General features: G+C 36.8%; 2 protein-coding genes across 2 annotated transcripts; both read right to left on the bottom strand.

Moving 5' to 3' along the window:
- Positions 1–331: 331 nt before the first annotated feature.
- On the bottom strand, positions 332–1663 carry LOC113032138 (C-type lectin lectoxin-Phi1-like). The gene is made up of 4 exons (XM_026184822.1): positions 1480–1663; positions 1230–1393; positions 990–1102; positions 332–877 (listed from the first exon to the last, which is right to left on the bottom strand). The coding sequence occupies exons 1-4, from the start codon at positions 1661–1663 to the stop codon at positions 751–753; spliced, it is 588 nt and encodes a 195-aa protein (XP_026040607.1). The 3' UTR covers positions 332–750.
- Positions 1664–9896: 8233 nt separating this feature from the next.
- Positions 9897–14517, bottom strand: LOC113032385 (C-type lectin domain family 4 member G-like). Its single transcript, XM_026185291.1, has 7 exons — positions 14412–14517; positions 13968–14042; positions 11810–11935; positions 10719–11093; positions 10470–10633; positions 10216–10328; positions 9897–10095 (listed from the first exon to the last, which is right to left on the bottom strand). Exons 1-7 carry the CDS (start codon positions 14476–14478, stop codon positions 9969–9971), a joined length of 1047 nt encoding a protein of 348 aa, XP_026041076.1. The 5' UTR covers positions 14479–14517; the 3' UTR covers positions 9897–9968.
- Between the last annotated feature and the right edge of the window lie 3292 nt (positions 14518–17809).

The following is a 17809-nucleotide window of genomic DNA, read 5'->3' as shown; positions in this document are numbered from 1 at the left end:
AAGCCTCAAGGAGAGTGGACTGGTAGTGTGTTGACCCTTTTGACCTGTGTTCATCATCCACCATGTTAGCACCGTTGCCTCACAGCAAGAAGGTCCTGAGTTCAGTTCCACCATCAGTCTTTCTGTGTGGAGTTTGCATGTTCTCCGCATGATGGCATGGATTCGCTCCGGGTACTCCAGCTTTCTCCAGTAGTCCAAAGACATGCAGTTAGTGGGGATAGGATAATTGGAAACTCTAAATTGCCCATAGGTGTGAATATGAGTGCAAATGGTTGTCTATGTGTTACCCTACAACAGACTGGCGACCTGTCCAAGGATAAGCGGCAGAGAATGAATGAATGGATGGTTTTAATCAAGTTAAGAACAACATTCAGATGTGGAAGGAGGAGAGCCGGCACTACACTGTCAAGATCTGCTATTGAGCAACAGCAAAGAACAGGAAGTTCAGCTTTTTTTGTTCAGTACTGTTTGTTTGTTTCTTTTGTTCGGTTGGTTGATTTTTTTTACAACAACAATTGTCACTTAAATATAGAAATGCCAGAATACAGATACTTTAGACAACCACTGTCTTTGATGGGAAGTAATGCAGTGCCCTCTGCTGGGCAAACAAAATCAGTACAGTTTTGTTAAACTTTTTTTTGTGTAAACTCAATTAAAAAAAAAAATCTATTTAAAGATTTCATTAATAGTAATATCATTGTTTTTTTGTATTTAGAATCTCCACCAGTCATGATATTTTTACTGCAGTATTCAAACAACTACAGCTTTCTTTTTGCAGATCCATCTGTTCTTCTCATTACAGTTCACTGATTTAAATCCTTCGTTTTGGACAGAGATTGCACAGTGACCATCAGAAGGAGGCTGGTTGATCCAGGAGCTGAGGAAAACAAGAATTCTGCTCAAGGCTGATGGACACTGGTACACTGCAATTGATTTATCACAGATTTGGGAAATACTTGAAATTTCTATTGATTCAAAGTGTGTCTTACCTATCAGTCAGATTCCTTCCATCCAGCCACTTCCATATCCCATCTTCAACTCTCAGACCAATCCAGTATCCTTTGTTTCCATCATATTTCCAACTGTTTTCACTGACATTTTTCTGAGGACAGAGAGAAAGTTGTCAGAGTTATTTAAACAATTTGCTCTAAGAAAGCTTTCAATCTAAAGAAATTATATTTTTATTTTCATGAAGTCTGTCATAAAGTGTCCCACAGTTTTCTCAGTACCTTTTCTTCTTCATTAATAACAACAGGTAAATCTGAACACTTTTCTCTGCAGTTTTCTTGAGCTTCTTCCCAGGTTTTCCATTGATCACGGACAGCATCATTAACTGCATAGCAGCTGGACTCAACATGATCCCATCCATTCTGACAAGGCTTACATGTTCGTTCTGCAAGGATAGAGCTCAGTTAATAAACATCACTGCATATTTCTGTTAAATTTGGTATTTTTGTACATGATATATTTGGAACATACTGTTATTTTCTTTGGGACAGTAGGCATCAATGCTCCACTGAGATCGACTAATATTGAGATTGTTCCATGATATGTCACGTATTTGTTCTGTTAGATTTTCCTTCTCTGTCTCCAGCCCCTTATTCTGAGCCTCCAACTGCTCATTTTTCTCTCTAAGGCTGTGGTTTTCTGCAGTCAGGTTCATCACCTGTTTTTCTAACAGAATAGAGTCTCATGTTAGGTCGCATCATACATGTTTTTTTCTTATGGATTGTCTTAAAAAACGCTGCATTCACTGTTATTATAGAATATTGCTTATTATTGTATCTCAAATCACATATACACAGATTTTGTGTGAAATCATTTCAGTGTTGCATCTTTTTTTTGTGGAAGGTTGACTCTAAAGATAAAAACGAATCACAAAAATATTACATGTAGTCAAAATTGTATTCATTAAAATGTATCTTTTGCTTTTTTCTCTTCAGTAATTAGTTTTTTTCCAGAAATGACATTTTTTTCCTTTTACAAATACTAACAGAAATTAGTTTAAGTATGACTGTTAAGTTGTTTTAAAAAAGGCTTTAAAATCTGTCTGAGCTCTAAAGTGAGTGTATGTATTGACTGATCTTTTTCATACTTACGGTATACTGTGACTGCTATGATGCCCAACACCAAAATGACACAAAATGTGCCCAAACAACAGGCCAACTGCTGATAGTGATGACGTCTACTGTCTGATCTCTCGTCAATCGAGACGTCTACAGGACAGAAATATATTGCTTTACTTACTTTACATTCATTGCTTAATGAATGTCATTATTGTTTATTGGTTATTAAAAGTTGCATACATTTCCAGAGAAAAAAATCTGAGAAAATAAATATTATATTTAATCTTGCACTGCTCAAGTCTCATATCGGCTCTAAAATGCACATGTACACACTGTTTTTTAAAGTAAATAATTTTCTGCCAATAAATAATCCAGTTTTAAACAGATATTTCTATAAATGGGAAATGGTAAAATTCAATGTGTGGTTAAAAAATAAGAGAACAATTCTTGAAAAATTAATACAGACAACTCCTTTACAGTGGTCGGTCCCTCGTTTGTCGCGGGATTTACGTTCTAAAAATAACCCGCGATAAGTGAAATCATGGTAGGTCAAACCAAGTAGTCAACTTTATTTTTTACAATTACTATAGGTGTTTTACAGCTGTAAAACGCCTCACTACACACTACATACTCAGACAGGCATGAACATTTTTACACTTTTCTCTCTTGTTTAACCTCCTAAGACCTGAACTCTTCCACAGCATGCATTTTTAATTTCTATTTGATATTTGGCCATATTGGGGTATGAATGTAAAAACAAAGAATTACCAGATTTTTTTTTTTTTTTTACCTCATTTTACCTCCACATATAAGGATATTCATTTAAAATTTTGATAGAACAGTAGCAGTATAATGTCCTCATAAGTGGATATCAGGCCCTTGTAGAGCAAAATTGAGTATTTTGGTATAAATAACCCAAAATGTGATGTCCACATATGTGGACGCCAGGTCGTAGGAGGTTAAACATTCTCAAATTTCAAACTGGTAGAAAAATAAGTCCAGTAGCCTATTATAGAGTGAAACCAAAGGCAGCTGCAGCTGCCTTTGACGGTGCAAACCATTTTGTTAACATTGTTGTGTTTGTTGGAGAGAAAACTTACTAACATATAGTACAGCACTTCAGAGTCACATCGCTAGCGATTGAAGATTTATGTAAATTTGACAAGCTGAACGCATTCTGTACTGTATGAGGCCTGCTCTCCCCTGTCTTTTACAATGAAAGCCTTTATAGAGTGTACTCTCCTACCAACCCTTATGAACATGAAGGATAATAGCATGAAAACACACTGTAAATGAATTTAGAAGCTGATTAGTACTCATCACCACATCTTGTAGTAAAAGTTTTTAAAAATCTTTGCAGTGTTAGACATGATTACAGGTGGATTTGTGATTTCTTTTTATTACTCACTGTTTGTGTCAGGAGTTTGTTCCGTTGCTTTATGTTTCACTTTCACATCATCATAAATGGTTTCCTCCTCTTTTTTAACTGAAAGGTTTAAAGATTTATTAGTATTCACAAATATAGGACTTTATAGTGCCTATTTAGTAGTTCGTTTAACTTTCTTTTATTCATTAATACAACAAAAAAGATAAATGCAGCAGATGTCCATATAGATATGTGTATAAATATACATTACCAGCCATTTAATGATCTTTCTTTATTTTCATGATTATTTACATTGTAGATTCTAACTGAAGGAATGCACCTATGAATGAACACAGATGGAATTATCTAGTAAACAAAAAAGTGTGAAATAACTCAAAACATGTTTAATATCCTTGATTCTTTAAAATATCCACCCTTTGCTTTGATCACTGCTTTGCACAGTCGTGCCATTCTCTCAATGAGCTTCATGAGGTCGTCACCTGAAGTGGATTTCCAACAGTCTTGAAGGAGTTCCCAGAGATGCTGAGCAATTATTGGCCCTCTTGCTTCACTCTGCGGTCCATCTCATCCAGAACCATCTCGGCTGGGTTTAGGTCAGATGACTCTGGAGGCCAGGCCAACTGGTGCAGCACTCCATCGCTCTCCTTCTTGGTGAAATATTCCTTACACAGCCTGGAGGTGTGTTTGGGGTCATTGTTCTGTTGAAAAATAAATGATGCTCCAACTAAACGCGAACCAGATGTGATGTCATGTAGCTACAGGATGCTGTGATAGCCATGCTGGTCCAGTGTGCCTTCAGTTTTGATTAAATCTCCAACAGTGTCACCAACAAAGCACAACCTCAATTTGGACTCACCAGACCAAAGCACAGGTTTCCACTGGTCTAATGTCCATTCCTTGTGTTTCTATTTGACTATAAAGGCCTGATTTGCGCAGTTTCCTTCAACAGTTAATGTACAGATGTGTCTGCTACTGGAACTCTGGGTGGCATTTATCTGGGCTCTAATCTGAGGTGCTGTTAACTTGCTGGCTATAAACCAGCCTTAATAGTCAAGAGAGGTGATTCTTGGTCTTCGTGTGAGCCAGTTTCAACCGATGGTTGATGGTTTTTGCAACTGCAATTGGGGACACACTCAAAGTTCGAGCAGTTTTCAGGACTGATTGACCTTCAATTCTTAAAATACAAATAAACCCTGATAAAGCACACCAGTGAAGGGGAAACTATCTCAGGGGATCATGAAGCTCATTGAGAGAAGGCCAAGGGTTTGCAGCACAGTCAACAAAGCAAAGAGCAGCTACTTTGAGAATCTAAATATATAATATGTTTAGAGTCATTTATCAATTTTTTCTTTGCTTCATAATTCCATATATCTTACTTTACATACTTGATTTCTTCAGCATGAATAACAATGTAGAAAGTAGTAAAAATAATGAAAAACCATTAAATGAAAAGGTGCGTTCAAACCTTTGACTGATAGTAATTAATAGATCATTCTTCAATTCTGGCTCCAACATTTATTTCTGTTTAATTTCTTTTTTTTTCAACCAACCTTGGACAAGTTCCCAACTAGTCCACAGCCCGTCCAGCATAGCTCACATCAGTTATTGTATCTTGAAGTGGTAGGTGGTGAAATATTGAGCCTTTATTTTGCAGTCAAATTCCTTCTAATGCTTTTTTATTATTTGGATGTAATAGTTCTTTGCTCAGCGTAGCTGTAGTAAAAGTATCTGTAGTTAAACATCATGCAAATGCAACTAGTCTGCATGGGATAAGTAGTTAAAGAAATGGATGGATAGATGAAATAATACTGTAAATTCCAGTGGATTAGAACTGGTTCACAGAGGACACACTCATTCTTAATGGTTCATCGTCTTTCAACAAAGTGTGACTTTTACACTTTTTATTTATTTATTTAATTAAATACATTTTTCTTTACATTTTCTCCCATCCATTTAGGAAGTGGGGAGGGGTTGTGGTTGTGGACACGGTCCAAGCAGATACCCCGACCTCCCCCTCATCAGCCACCACCACAACCAGGATGCATCAAAGTCAGATGTCCAAGCTATCAGTTTAGGTCGTTTGGGCATCTGAATGAATCCCCTCAATATTCTGGTGGGATAGTTAGCTTAACATCTAACTTGGACCTGATTTCTACAAGTTTTTTTTTCTAACCTCTATTACTGCAGAAAACACCAGTAAAAAAACATCCGTATTGTGTAAATTTGCAGTGTTGGCTTTATCTTTTCTTCTTGCAGTATATTTGAAAAACTTAACTTACCTTGTGATCGGGATAGTTTCTTGGTGTTGAATGTGACTGAGGCATAGTTAACTTCTTCGTCTGCCATCCTTACAGTCTTGTTGAGATTTAAGCGATTATAGACAGAGAGATACTACCGCGTTACAGCCACAGAGCAAGTTGTTTCTTAACTCTGTCACACCCATCTCATTTAGCAACTTCTGCTTTTGGCTGACAAAGTAAGCTGTCCATGTCTTTCACTTTATTACACTTTATTAGGTACACCTTGCTAGTACCAGGTTCTTCATGGCGTAGATTCAACAAGGAGCTGGAAACATGACTCACAGATATTGGTTCATACCAGCATGATAGCATCGGCAGCACAATTGCTGCAGATTTGATGGTATTTAATGAATGCATAAGATCGGTTTGATATCAGGTGCTTTGGTTCCTTTGTGAGTGGAAAGTTCCAAAATATTCTGAAAATGAGAAAATGGGCCGTATTTAAAGATTGGAAAACAAGCAACTAGAAAAAACATGTAAACTGAAAAAAATGAGAAAAATGTCCTTTGGAGGTATTTTTCACAGAGTAATGTTTCAGTTGATTATATTCAGCTTCTGATTTTGTCCACATGACATGAGGCACCATTGGCCTATCTAGATCTTTATAAATATAAAGCTCTAGGTGTGTACATGAGAAAGTCTGTGAATCAATAACAACTGATAGCTTTTTACATCTAAAAAATACCAAACATATTATAGTTGATACTAACAAAATAAACAAAAAGATATATACAAAACTAAAATGGATATAAATATATAAAACTAACCAAAACAAATAATTCACTCTGAAAATTAACTGAAAAACACTGAACACAAACTGGAAAAACAACATATGTAAAACAGACAACATGAGACTCATTTCATAAGCTGGACTTCCCGTTCCTCACTGCAGCTCTGTGACTGACGTTGACAGGGTGCTTTGTTAATGACATCCAAATGTAGTGGCCAACTCTTCCTCTACCTCATCTTGATCAAACATGTTACAACAGCTATGAATTTATGAATAGAAGAGCCTCATTTTTAACTTTTAATCTTCATTGTCAGTAGATTCAAATTGCGTATGTCTATGTGAAATCATCGATTTAGATTTTAGATTCATACATCCAACCGTTTTTCTTCTTAAAGGTACAATGTGGAAAATATCCCTGCTAGCTGTTAGTAGGTTGCAGATCATAGTCAGCTGAATTCAGTTTTCCTGCACTTCTCAGTTGAAGTGCATAATCCTAGCTACGGTGGCTGCTGTAGGACAAATAAACTTGACTGCTGTAAAAATAGTGTAGGTTGTTACTCCTCCGTTTACCTCAGTTATGAATGTGCTGAGTCTATTTACTCTGGAGGAGGCTGTGAAACTTGGTTATATGAGTCTGCTGAGTGTATCTTTCCTCTGTAAAAACAATCAGACTTTCTAAACCTTTACTTCACAATTACTCAAGTATGAACTCTTCTACTTACCAACTCTCTTTCACATACAAAAAGCAGCTTGGTGAGTTAAATTTGCCATAAAAGTAAATTAAATTATACACTTTAAATAGAAAAGCTGTAAAATAGAAATCTTCGTGGTTTAAGGTTTCCTTACATGAGACTGGAATAAACATGACACAAAGATGAAATTTCAAATACATGTATGACTGTTATATGTACTGTATTTCTTTGTAAGTCTCATCATACTTTTTCATGTTGTGGTTCAAAAAACATTAATCATTATGAAAAATGTGATGCTTACAAAATAAAGGAACATTTGCGTATTTTTAAATTGTGAAACAGCATTTTTAACTAATTTTAAACATGATAGAGAAGTTTGTTGATCGCTGTGTTAGAAGAAACAATGCTGAGTTGGTGTGACAGGACAGATTATTAGCAGTTTTAACCCACAAAGTTCATCTACAGCTTGTTCTTCGGCTGCTAGTTCACCTTTCCTCAGCTGTTGTTTTTTTGGTATTGACATTTTTTTTCTTGCCATGACTGAAGACCCTTAAAACAAACACACAATTTTCCTTTTTAATGTAACGATTTGTCAATATCTTTTTCAGTCTCTTTGCACGTATGTGGGTGCTCAAGCTTGTTTTAGCATGCACTGCATGAAAGACAGTAAAGGAAGTCGAACAGATGGTAAGTACGGAGGAACAAACATTGATCAGACACACAATAGAAACTATTATAAACATAGGAGGATGTGTAAACTACTTTTTTTTTTATCCAGGATTATTTTTCTTTAAGATCACAAGATGCCCAGCAGCAAACCTAAACCTAATTACTGTTCTAGCTTAAACTACAATGTACTATACTATGCACCAATCCTCTGCATGTCCTTCCTTATTTACTGTTGCCTGGCAGCTCCATAATTAAAATTATCTGTCCAATAGAGCCACTATCCCTCCACTGCACATGTTCAGACCATCTCAACCTCACCTCTCTAGTTTTATCGTCACACTGGTCAACATGGTTGTGGTTCCGATACACTCCTATGATAAACTAGTAACAACACTACAGCAGTGATGAAGGAAGAACAACAGGAATCGTTCTTCCTAAAAATACTGAAAACACTTCCTACACCAACAGGCACTGCTGGCCTACTGCCTCTGAGGGCATTTAAACACAGTGTACTGTACTTGTGTTTGGTATCGCCGCTGCAAAGCAGCTGATCATAAAACTCTACAGCTGTTCTCTACAACAAATCGTAAATCTTCATTCTACTAAAAAAAAAAAAAAGAAGAAAGAAAGTGATGTATTTTCATAAAATGTTTATTCAAAAACATAAACAACACCACCTGTTGGTTATCAGTTGTTAATGTTATGTTAATTAGATTAAATTAGACACTGGTGGTGACTGCTTTTTTTTTTTTTTAAATGTCAAACACATTTATAATAACAAGAATTTCCATTTTAGATCATGTTTTGGATGAAAATAAAGCTTTTGATGAATTATTCCCATCACTTCTCACTTTTATGTGCTTAGTCTACACATACAGATATGTGTATAATAGTGAGATGTATGATATAGTGTTTAGTGATTATAGTGATATAGATGTCAGGGCATTTATTGAATCAACACTTGTGTCTGTTATTACTGTGGGTGACCTTGGTTCTTTGGTTCGGGCTTGTTACCTGCTCAAATGTATACGAGTCACATGTTAAACCATTTATTTATATCTTCCAGGCTTTTAATAGATCCGATGTACTTCAGTAAAATTTCAAATCGCCAAAATTTTTCAAAGTGAATTTTAGGAATCAAGCGCATCTTAACATGGTTACAGACGACAACTCAAAACAAGGACCTACAAGATTGTCTTGGGATTAATGAGTAAGCAAACTACCATGCATCTAAACTAAAAACTTTGTTTAACAACTTATTTTCAGACTTTGCAAGAAAAATTATGGATGTACTCACTTATGCAGAGCAAACATTTCCAATAACCATTCTGAGCTTCTTAGATATTGCCCTGTGCTACACTATTACCATGTTATAGTTTAACTAAAATTAGCATTGAGCCTAATAGAAACTAAACTCAAGTTAATAACTTTTCTCTGAAAGTAACTGAATCTGTGTGTTACTTTCAGCTGCTCCCTTCTCACAAGGGTTGTGTGTTTGATTTGCTAGTATTATTTTGCATCTCCTGCAAGAAACCAGTGAACCTCCAATTGAATGTGTTAGCAATTAAAATATAGAGCCACTGAAAAGTAATTGAATCTAATTTGGAAAATGTAAAACTGAAAGAAAACAAAAATTATTAAAACCCCCACCAAATACAATATAACAACAATGTTGAAAAACTGGACTTGATTTGACAAAGAATATGTATAAAATACAAAACATAAAACTTATATGAGCTGAACTTCCTGTTCTTCTCTGCTGCTCTGTGGCTGATGCTGACAGTCCAAATATAGAGGCCAGCTCTCTTTCTTCCTCATCATGTTACAGCAGTTTGGAAAGTGTTGTTTTAGCTACAACTTTTGTTTAAAACGTTTGTTAACAAGAGAAAGTCAGTAACAATATGGCAATTATTTGATTTCAAAAACAGGTTAATTTACTTCCTTTTTTCTTTCTAAGTAAAATTAAAATACTTGGCATGTTTTTTTAAATATACAAAAATCATAAAGCAGTCTTCATATTTCAATATATTTATATATTTACTTATATTTTTACTGATATGAACATCATTATTAATATTATATTTTCAGAACATCCAGGAGTCATGTGACGTTGTACTGCAGTATTCAAAGAGTTAAGGCTTTTTTCTTGCAGATCCATCGGTTCTGCTCACTACAGCTCACTGACTTAAATCCTTGATTTGTGACAGAGATTGCACACTGACCATCAGTAGGAGACCCTGGGATCCAGGCACTAAGAAAAATCACAGGTTTGATGAAGGGGAATCAATATTGACATAAAATAAGACATAATTAATTTATCCCAAATTTTCAAAAATATTTAAAATGATTTTTGATTCAAGGTGTCTCTTACCTCTTAGTCAGATTCCTTCCATCCACCCACTTCCAGTTCCCATCTTTGACTCTCAGACCAATCCAGTATCCATTGTTTCCTGAACTATCCCAGCTGTTGTCACTGATATAACTCTGAGAATAGAAAGAAAGTTTTCAGAGATATTAAATAGATCACATATCATATCAAAAAATATATAATAAATATTTTTCCTAAAACATTGTGGCACAAATTATTTTTAGATTAGATTTAGAGTCCCGCTGGTTTCTCATTACCTTTTCTGTTTCATTATTCACAACAGCCAAATCTGAAATCTTTCCTATACAGTCATCTTGAGCACCTTTCCAGGTTTTCTGCTCAGAAGCTTTAGGATTATTAATTGCATAGCAGCCTGACTGGAAGGGAAGCCAGCCAGTCTGACAAACAACACACATTCGGTCTGCAAGGATAGAGATCAATTAATAAACATCACTGCATATTTATATTACATTTGGTATTTTTGTACTAATATATTTGGAACATACTGTTATTGGTCTTGGGACAGTAGGCATCAATGCTCCATTGAGCTCGACTAACATTGAGCTCATTCCACGATGTTGTCATGTTTTGTATTTGGTCTGTTAGGTTTTTCTTCTCTGCCTCCAGCTCCTCATTTTTCCCTCTAAGGTTCTGGTTTTCTGCAGTCAGGTTTGTCACATTTTTCTCTAAGACAGTGATGACTTGAGTCAGGTTGTTCATCTGGAGTGTGAGCTTGGTTTGGTTCCTCTTCAAGTCTTCATTGTCTGAGTTGAGTTTGTTGTTGAGTTTTGTCAGGTTACGATTGACAGCGTTTAAAGTTGTTTGGTTTTCTTTCAGTTGGTTCAGCTCAGTTTCATCAATCTCATGAATTGATGTGACATCTGCGAAATTAAAATTAGCTTTCAAAACATGGTAATGATGCACTTTTCATTTTCACATTTTGTTTTTATAATTTTACCACTGAAAGTATTTTCTCTTCTGTTCTAATTAAACTTCTTTTACTAGCTACCCTTTTTTTCTTAGATTTTATGAGAAAATCTTTTAATATGAATAAAACCCACAATTCTATAATTGGTCTAATATTTCCTTAATGGGTAAATGAGATGAAAATTCCCACAATGCAATAGAGGTTCTAATTTTATGAAAATGTTATTAAAAGTATAAAAGTGCATTTTTGTTGGGGATTCTTTTGGTAATGTAGCTGCAGACTGGTTGTTTCAGCAGTCACAGCATAAGGACTGTCCTAATGACTACTGTTATGTTTCTTTGTGTATCACATTAAAACCACTGTATTCAATGTTATTATAGAATATTTACAATGTAAAATTGCATCAACTGCTTTGTTTGGGATCATTTCTTGGTTTGCATATTCTTTTGGGGAATTTGCATCTAAAAAGAAAAAGTTAAAACTGAAAAATCACAAGTATTTTTTAAATGGTCAAAAATATATTAATCAAGAAATTAGTCTTATTTGTTTCCTGAACAAAATGTTGTTAAACATTGTTTAACAACATTTTCTTGTGACCAATATAATTCATCTAAAGTGCTGTTATTTATGTCTAAGACTGAGTTAATGCATGGATGTTTTCATACTTACGATAGACACTGACTGCTATGATGCCCAACACCAAAATTATACAAAGCGTGCCCAAACAACAAGCCAACTGCTGATAGTGGCGACATCTGCTGTTTGATTTCTTGTCAGACAAGAATTCTGCAGGGGCTAAACAGATAGAAATGCAGTTAAGTCCATAAATATTTTGACAGAGACAACTTTTTTTTCTCATTTTAGTTCTGTACATTATCACAGTGAATTTTAAATGAAACAACCCAGATGCAGTTGATGTGCAGACTTCCAGCTTTAATCAGTGGGTTGAACAAAAAGATTGCATAACAATTTGAGTAACTAAAGCATGTGGAGGCAAATTTCTTTTCTCATGTATTAATCACATATTTTAACATATCACATTAGTTATAGTAATATCACTTTCTCACTTTACCATAGTAAGAGGACTCCTGTCACCAGTTTGCATGCATGTGGAATGTTAACACAGTGAGGCCATTGTAATGGGAGATGTTAAACAGATAGTGGGACTCCTCCTTATCAGGGATGTATATCCTTAGGTGACGGCCAAGCAGAAAACAAGGTCATAATTCTCTCTGTGAGGGAGAAGGTATAGCCCCCCTGTGAGAGGGGCCAACATGGAAGAGTTTGTGGAAGGTTCTTTGTCTGTGTCTCTGTATATAAGATGTAAGGGCGGTGGCCACAATTCAGAGATGGTCCTAGTGTTTCACTGGGATGCTCTCTCCACATTGCAATGGCACTGGGTGTGTTGCAGGTTATTGTTACATTTTCCATAACAAGCATTTTTGACCCAAGTTTAAAAGTAATTGGACAAATTAAATAACTGACATCACCACAACATCACATCACAGCTAACATCGCCACGTGCTGTTTCCTCATTTTAAATGGCCTTTCAGGCCTTTACTGCAGCAGATTTCAGTTGCTGTTTGTTTGTGGGCCTTTCTGTCTCAAGTTTAGTTTTCAACAAGTTAAATGCATGGGTTAAGGTTCAGATGTTTTACTTTTTTCTCAGGATGTAACAAATTGTATATTTTGTTGCTGCTTAAAGTATTTTCTCTTCTGTTCTAATTAAACTTTTTTTGCATACTGCAGCATCTCGGGCCCTCCAAGGTATGGAGGCCTATCTCCCCCCACCACTCCCCCTGCCAGTGGCTGATGCCCTCAGACATTGGTGTATTGGTGGTTCTCGGTGTTCGGGGCTGGGCGCTCAGGTATGCACCAGCTCACTCCCGGTGGCTTCTTGTCGGGGCCTGGTGCCTGTGGCTCGGTCGGGCCACTTCAGGGGGTGGGGTGCTCGGTCACTCTGGCACAGCTTGCTGCCGGCCGAGCTCACGGGCACGTCACTGCAACCCCCTCTGGCTTCTGCTCCCCGGCTGCTGGTGATCCCTCATCTGGGGCTCTCCTCAGCTCTTTCTGGGAGAGTGGCACGGTTGCCCCTCCGTTGGTCTTCCTTGGTCTCTTGTGCTCTGGGGGTCTCTGGATGTCTGGAGCCTGGATCTCCTCCATACCTGCTACGTGCCCTGGAGGACGGGGCTATGGCTCCCCACACCCTCTAGCAGAGGGTTACATGAAGGAACCTTTTGAATACAAGCACGCCCATGCTCACAGGTGTACCCTTTTTTGGCTGCTACCTCAAAGCACACTGTGCGTTGTTGATCTTACGTGCTGCACAATAATATTCAATATTTAGTATTTACTGTTATATACACATAGATTATTGCAATGATGTATATATATATATATATATATATATATATATATATATATATATATATATATATATATTTATTTATTTTTTTATTTTTTTTTTTTATTTTATTTATTTATTTATTTTTTTTTTTTTTTTTGCCCCCCCCCCACGCCACTTTTTTTTGTGCCATTTTTCACCGTTCCTCTTCCCCGCTGTTTTTCTTTCCCTCCCTCTCTTTCTTTCTCCCTTTCCTTTCCCCCAGTCATGTCTGTCCCATATGTAACAACTGAAAATAAAATAAATAAACAATAAAAACAAAGGTCAATCAAATGGACCAATATGGCAAGGCCGGGATGGTCCACTTGGTAGAGTGAATCCATTGGGCATCTTTCTTGGCCTTTAGACAACAATTCTGATGGCAAAAGAACCAGGCGGGGAAAAATGAAGAAATGCTTTCATGTTTTTCATTTGACTACTCACCATTTGTGACAGGAGTTTGTTCTGTTGCCTTATTTTCCACCTTTACATTATCATACACTGTTTCTTCCTTTTTAACTGAAAGGTTTAAAAATGAATTAGTAATCACAAGTTATCAAATAACAGGACATTCTAATGCTCATTTCATTATTTGGACTTAATATTACAGTATCTTTAATCCATGTTTTCCCCCCTGTCTTATAACTATTGCCTAAGAGGAAGAAAGGATCAACTGCCTTAAAAACCTTTAAATATGCTTCATTACATTCTTCTGAAATCTTTTTTCATTTTTTGGTCACATTGTAATTTTCGGTGCAGGTTGCTTAAACAGGAAGTGAAAATATTAGTGTGTATCTTCACATCCATTATACTGAAAAGACTACACAAGTACTCTGAGTTTATGAATCTCTTTTTCTTTACGCAGTGCATTTGAAAGGCTTAACTTACCTTCTGATTTTTGTTGTTGGTTAGGTTTAAATACAACTGATGAGTAGTTAACCTCGTCCTCTGCCATCCTTACAGTCTTTCTGTTTGGTTTTTTGTGACTCGTAGACAGAGAAGAGTATTGTATTTGAACCACAGGGCATAAATGAGAGAAGCTGTTTTTTCCCCCGAGTCTGTTTGTAACACCAACTTCTGCTTTTGGCTTTGAATGTAATTTGCATACATGTCTGGCTGGAAGAACCTCAAACACTTTACAGTGTGATGAAAAGATAATACTATTACTGTGAGCGGTGAATATGTTGTGAACAGATGGCTAGTGTGTACATTAGACTTTAAATGTTAATTTACTATAAACTGTGAAGCAAAATAATTCCATTTATTGTCCCTCAGTGCTGTTTTTTAGGAGTTTTTTTTCCAACTTGGCCCATAGACTATAGGTTTCTATCTGTAGTTTGGCCCAAGGGTTAGGGTCTTTGGCATCAGCCTAATTATGGTTTCTTGTAGATGGTGTAGAGGTGGGACCAAGTCATTGTTTTGCAAGTCTCAAGTAAGTCTCAAGTCTATATCATCAAGTCACGAGTCAAGTCTCAAGTAAAGTCAGGCAAGTCAGAGTCTTAAGTCAAGACAGACTACTTTCAAGTCAAGTCCCAAGTCCTAAACTTTGAATTTCAAGTCCTTTCAAGTCTTTTTTTAAACAATGTTGCAGTTATATGTTAAATGTAAATAATTGACCATGTGTTCTTTTTTAAATCTGTATTTATCTCAACACCTGATGAAACAAGTGAACTTACAAAATATGCACAAACTAATTCTGAAGTTGCACCTTTATAATGTACAGCTCAATTAAACGTTGCTGCAAGAATAGTCTTCCTCTAAATTACAAATTCACAGAATAAACATTCAGTGAAAAATGCAACAGCAGAACTTCCTGTTGAAAAAAAAGTGCTGCAATTTCCTTATTTACAAAACAATGAACCATCGCAGTAAATTTAGTGCAGTGTGCTTAGCTTAGCCTCTCTCTCTCATCTAGTCTGTCACAGGTGTGAACATGTGTGTTTGTATGTGTCCATGTGTGAGTGACAGAGGAAAAAAACCAAAAACATTATATATGTATATATATATATAAATATATATATATGTAAATGAACAATGAACAAGAATGTGCACTTTAAGTTATTTCAGTTAACTATTCTGCACTGCATTTGCAAAAGACCAAATTGGCCAAAAGTCTGTCAGTCATTTGTGCACGATGAGGCCATAGAATGATGCCACCATAGCTGAAAACTCGCTCCACAGGAGCACTACATGCAGGTACTGCCAAAACTCTGGTGGCCACATGAAACAGAGAAGGAAGAGTCTGCATGTTCATTGCCCAGAACAAGGGGACGTTCTGTCCATCAACAATATCCAGGTAGTGACTTAGCTGTAGAGCTGGACTCTTCCCCACATCTTTCTTCTGCCTCTTACAGTAAGCAGCAAAGAGTCCTCCATCTTCACAGTCCTCTTGATGTTCCTCACCAGGAGTCACAGGTTTCTCTGACTTTGCAGGATCTGCAGCATCTTGCAGAATCAGATCTGGCAAAACAAATTAACAACAGCAAAAGAGCCTTTCTTACAATTTTAGACAAAAAAATACAGAAAAAAATATACACTGTATTCAATCTTTACCTTTAGCTTTTTGTGTCACCTCTGTCTTTATGTCACAACTGCCCAACACATGGTGTTCCACCCACAACAGAGAAAATGCTGGATCCAAAGCAGCTACTTTAAGGTACACTGGATCTGAAAAGGGGGCAGTGATCCCATCTCCTGCTCTAGCCATTCGCACACTGATAAAGAGTCCAAGAAATCTTTTGTTCAAAGATGCTTGGAGACTCCTGACCAGACCACTCAGGAAACAGACTTGAGGCTTCAGTTTCTCAAGGTGGTGATTGAGGGACAGCACGGATGGAACAACAACACTGATCGTGACTATTTTCCCACTTTGTGTCAAATCTGTTGCGTCTCCAAAAGGCTTCAAGATGTCCACCATCTCCTTCAACAGGTTCCACTCTCGTGTTGTGAATAATAACTCCTTGTGCCCAGCCATTTCAAGAACAGCGCAGAGTTTTAGATGTTCACATTGGAGAGCTGCATTTACTTGTCTCAGTGTTAAATTCCATCTTGTGATTACAGCAGCAGGGATCCCTTTCTGTTCACCTTCAAAAACATATTTGAATGTTGTGCTTGTGTGCAGTAGAGAGCTGAGCTTAGATAACTTTGAAAGTGAAGGAGATGCCACTTTGGTCTCTGACAAACCATCTCTCACCACCAGCTGAAGTGTGTGCGTGCAAAACACTGCAGGCACTGTGTCTTTGCCATAGCAGCACCTACTGTTTCCTGATCTTCCAAAGGTTAAATCGTGCCAGAGCTCTGGATCATCAAGATGATCACCGTCATCATCATGTTCCTCAGCTTGCTCAGTGGGGAAGCACACAGTGAATGCTCTCCACATATTGGCAGCATTGTCACTAATAATTTAGTCTTGTTTATCTTTGATGTTGTATTCATCACATATAGCTTCAAATTTCTCACAGATTCTTTCACCAGTGTGTAATCCTTTGCAGTGGTCAAAGGCCAGCAGTTTGGATTTCCGCTGCATCCTCTCTGTCTCTTTCTGTATCCAGTGCACAGTGATACCAAGGAAACCCCTCATCCTTCGGTCTGACTAAATGTCCACAGTGACTGAAACATGATCGGTCTCACTCAACTGAGTTTTTAACATTGAACGTCTCTCAGCAGCGAGGTTCTCTGTTTTTGATGTAATTGTTCTGCAACATACCGGACTGTATTTTCTGTCAACTACTGTCAGAAAGTGCAGAAAATTCTTGTTTTACACAATAGAAAGGGGCAGGTTGCAACCAATAATCAAGTCACTTAAGATCTCAAGATGCCAGCAGCAAACCAAACCTAAACCTAGTGCAGCCCACTTAAAAACCATAAATACCAGCAGCCCACCCAAATCTTAAATCTTCATTCTAATCAAAAGAAAGAAAGTGATGTATTTTCCTGAAAAGTTTATTCAAAAACATAAACAACACAGGCTGTTGGTTATCGGTTGTTAATGTTATCTAGCCATATCACACAAACTTCAATGAAAGAACATTAAATTTAGGTCAGAATAATGAGTAACATCATAAACCAAACATCTGATATTAGCAGTTTTAATTTACTTTTACATAAATAAATAAATGTATATAAATCTATAACTGTACATGCTTGTGAGTTATTTCAAACTGAATTTCTTTTTTTACTGTGGCCCATCTGCAGTACTTTGGAAGCCCACCAGGGGGCCCCGGCCCACACTTTTTGGAATCACTCATCTACCTTAACTGGTTTGGACCCTCGTATGCTTTCAAAAG

The sequence above is a fragment of the Astatotilapia calliptera genome, chromosome 11, assembly GCF_900246225.1.
Source record: "Astatotilapia calliptera chromosome 11, fAstCal1.2, whole genome shotgun sequence".
NCBI classification, from domain to species: Eukaryota; Metazoa; Chordata; class Actinopteri; order Cichliformes; family Cichlidae; genus Astatotilapia; species Astatotilapia calliptera.
This window is presented reverse-complemented; position numbering and strand designations above follow the sequence as displayed.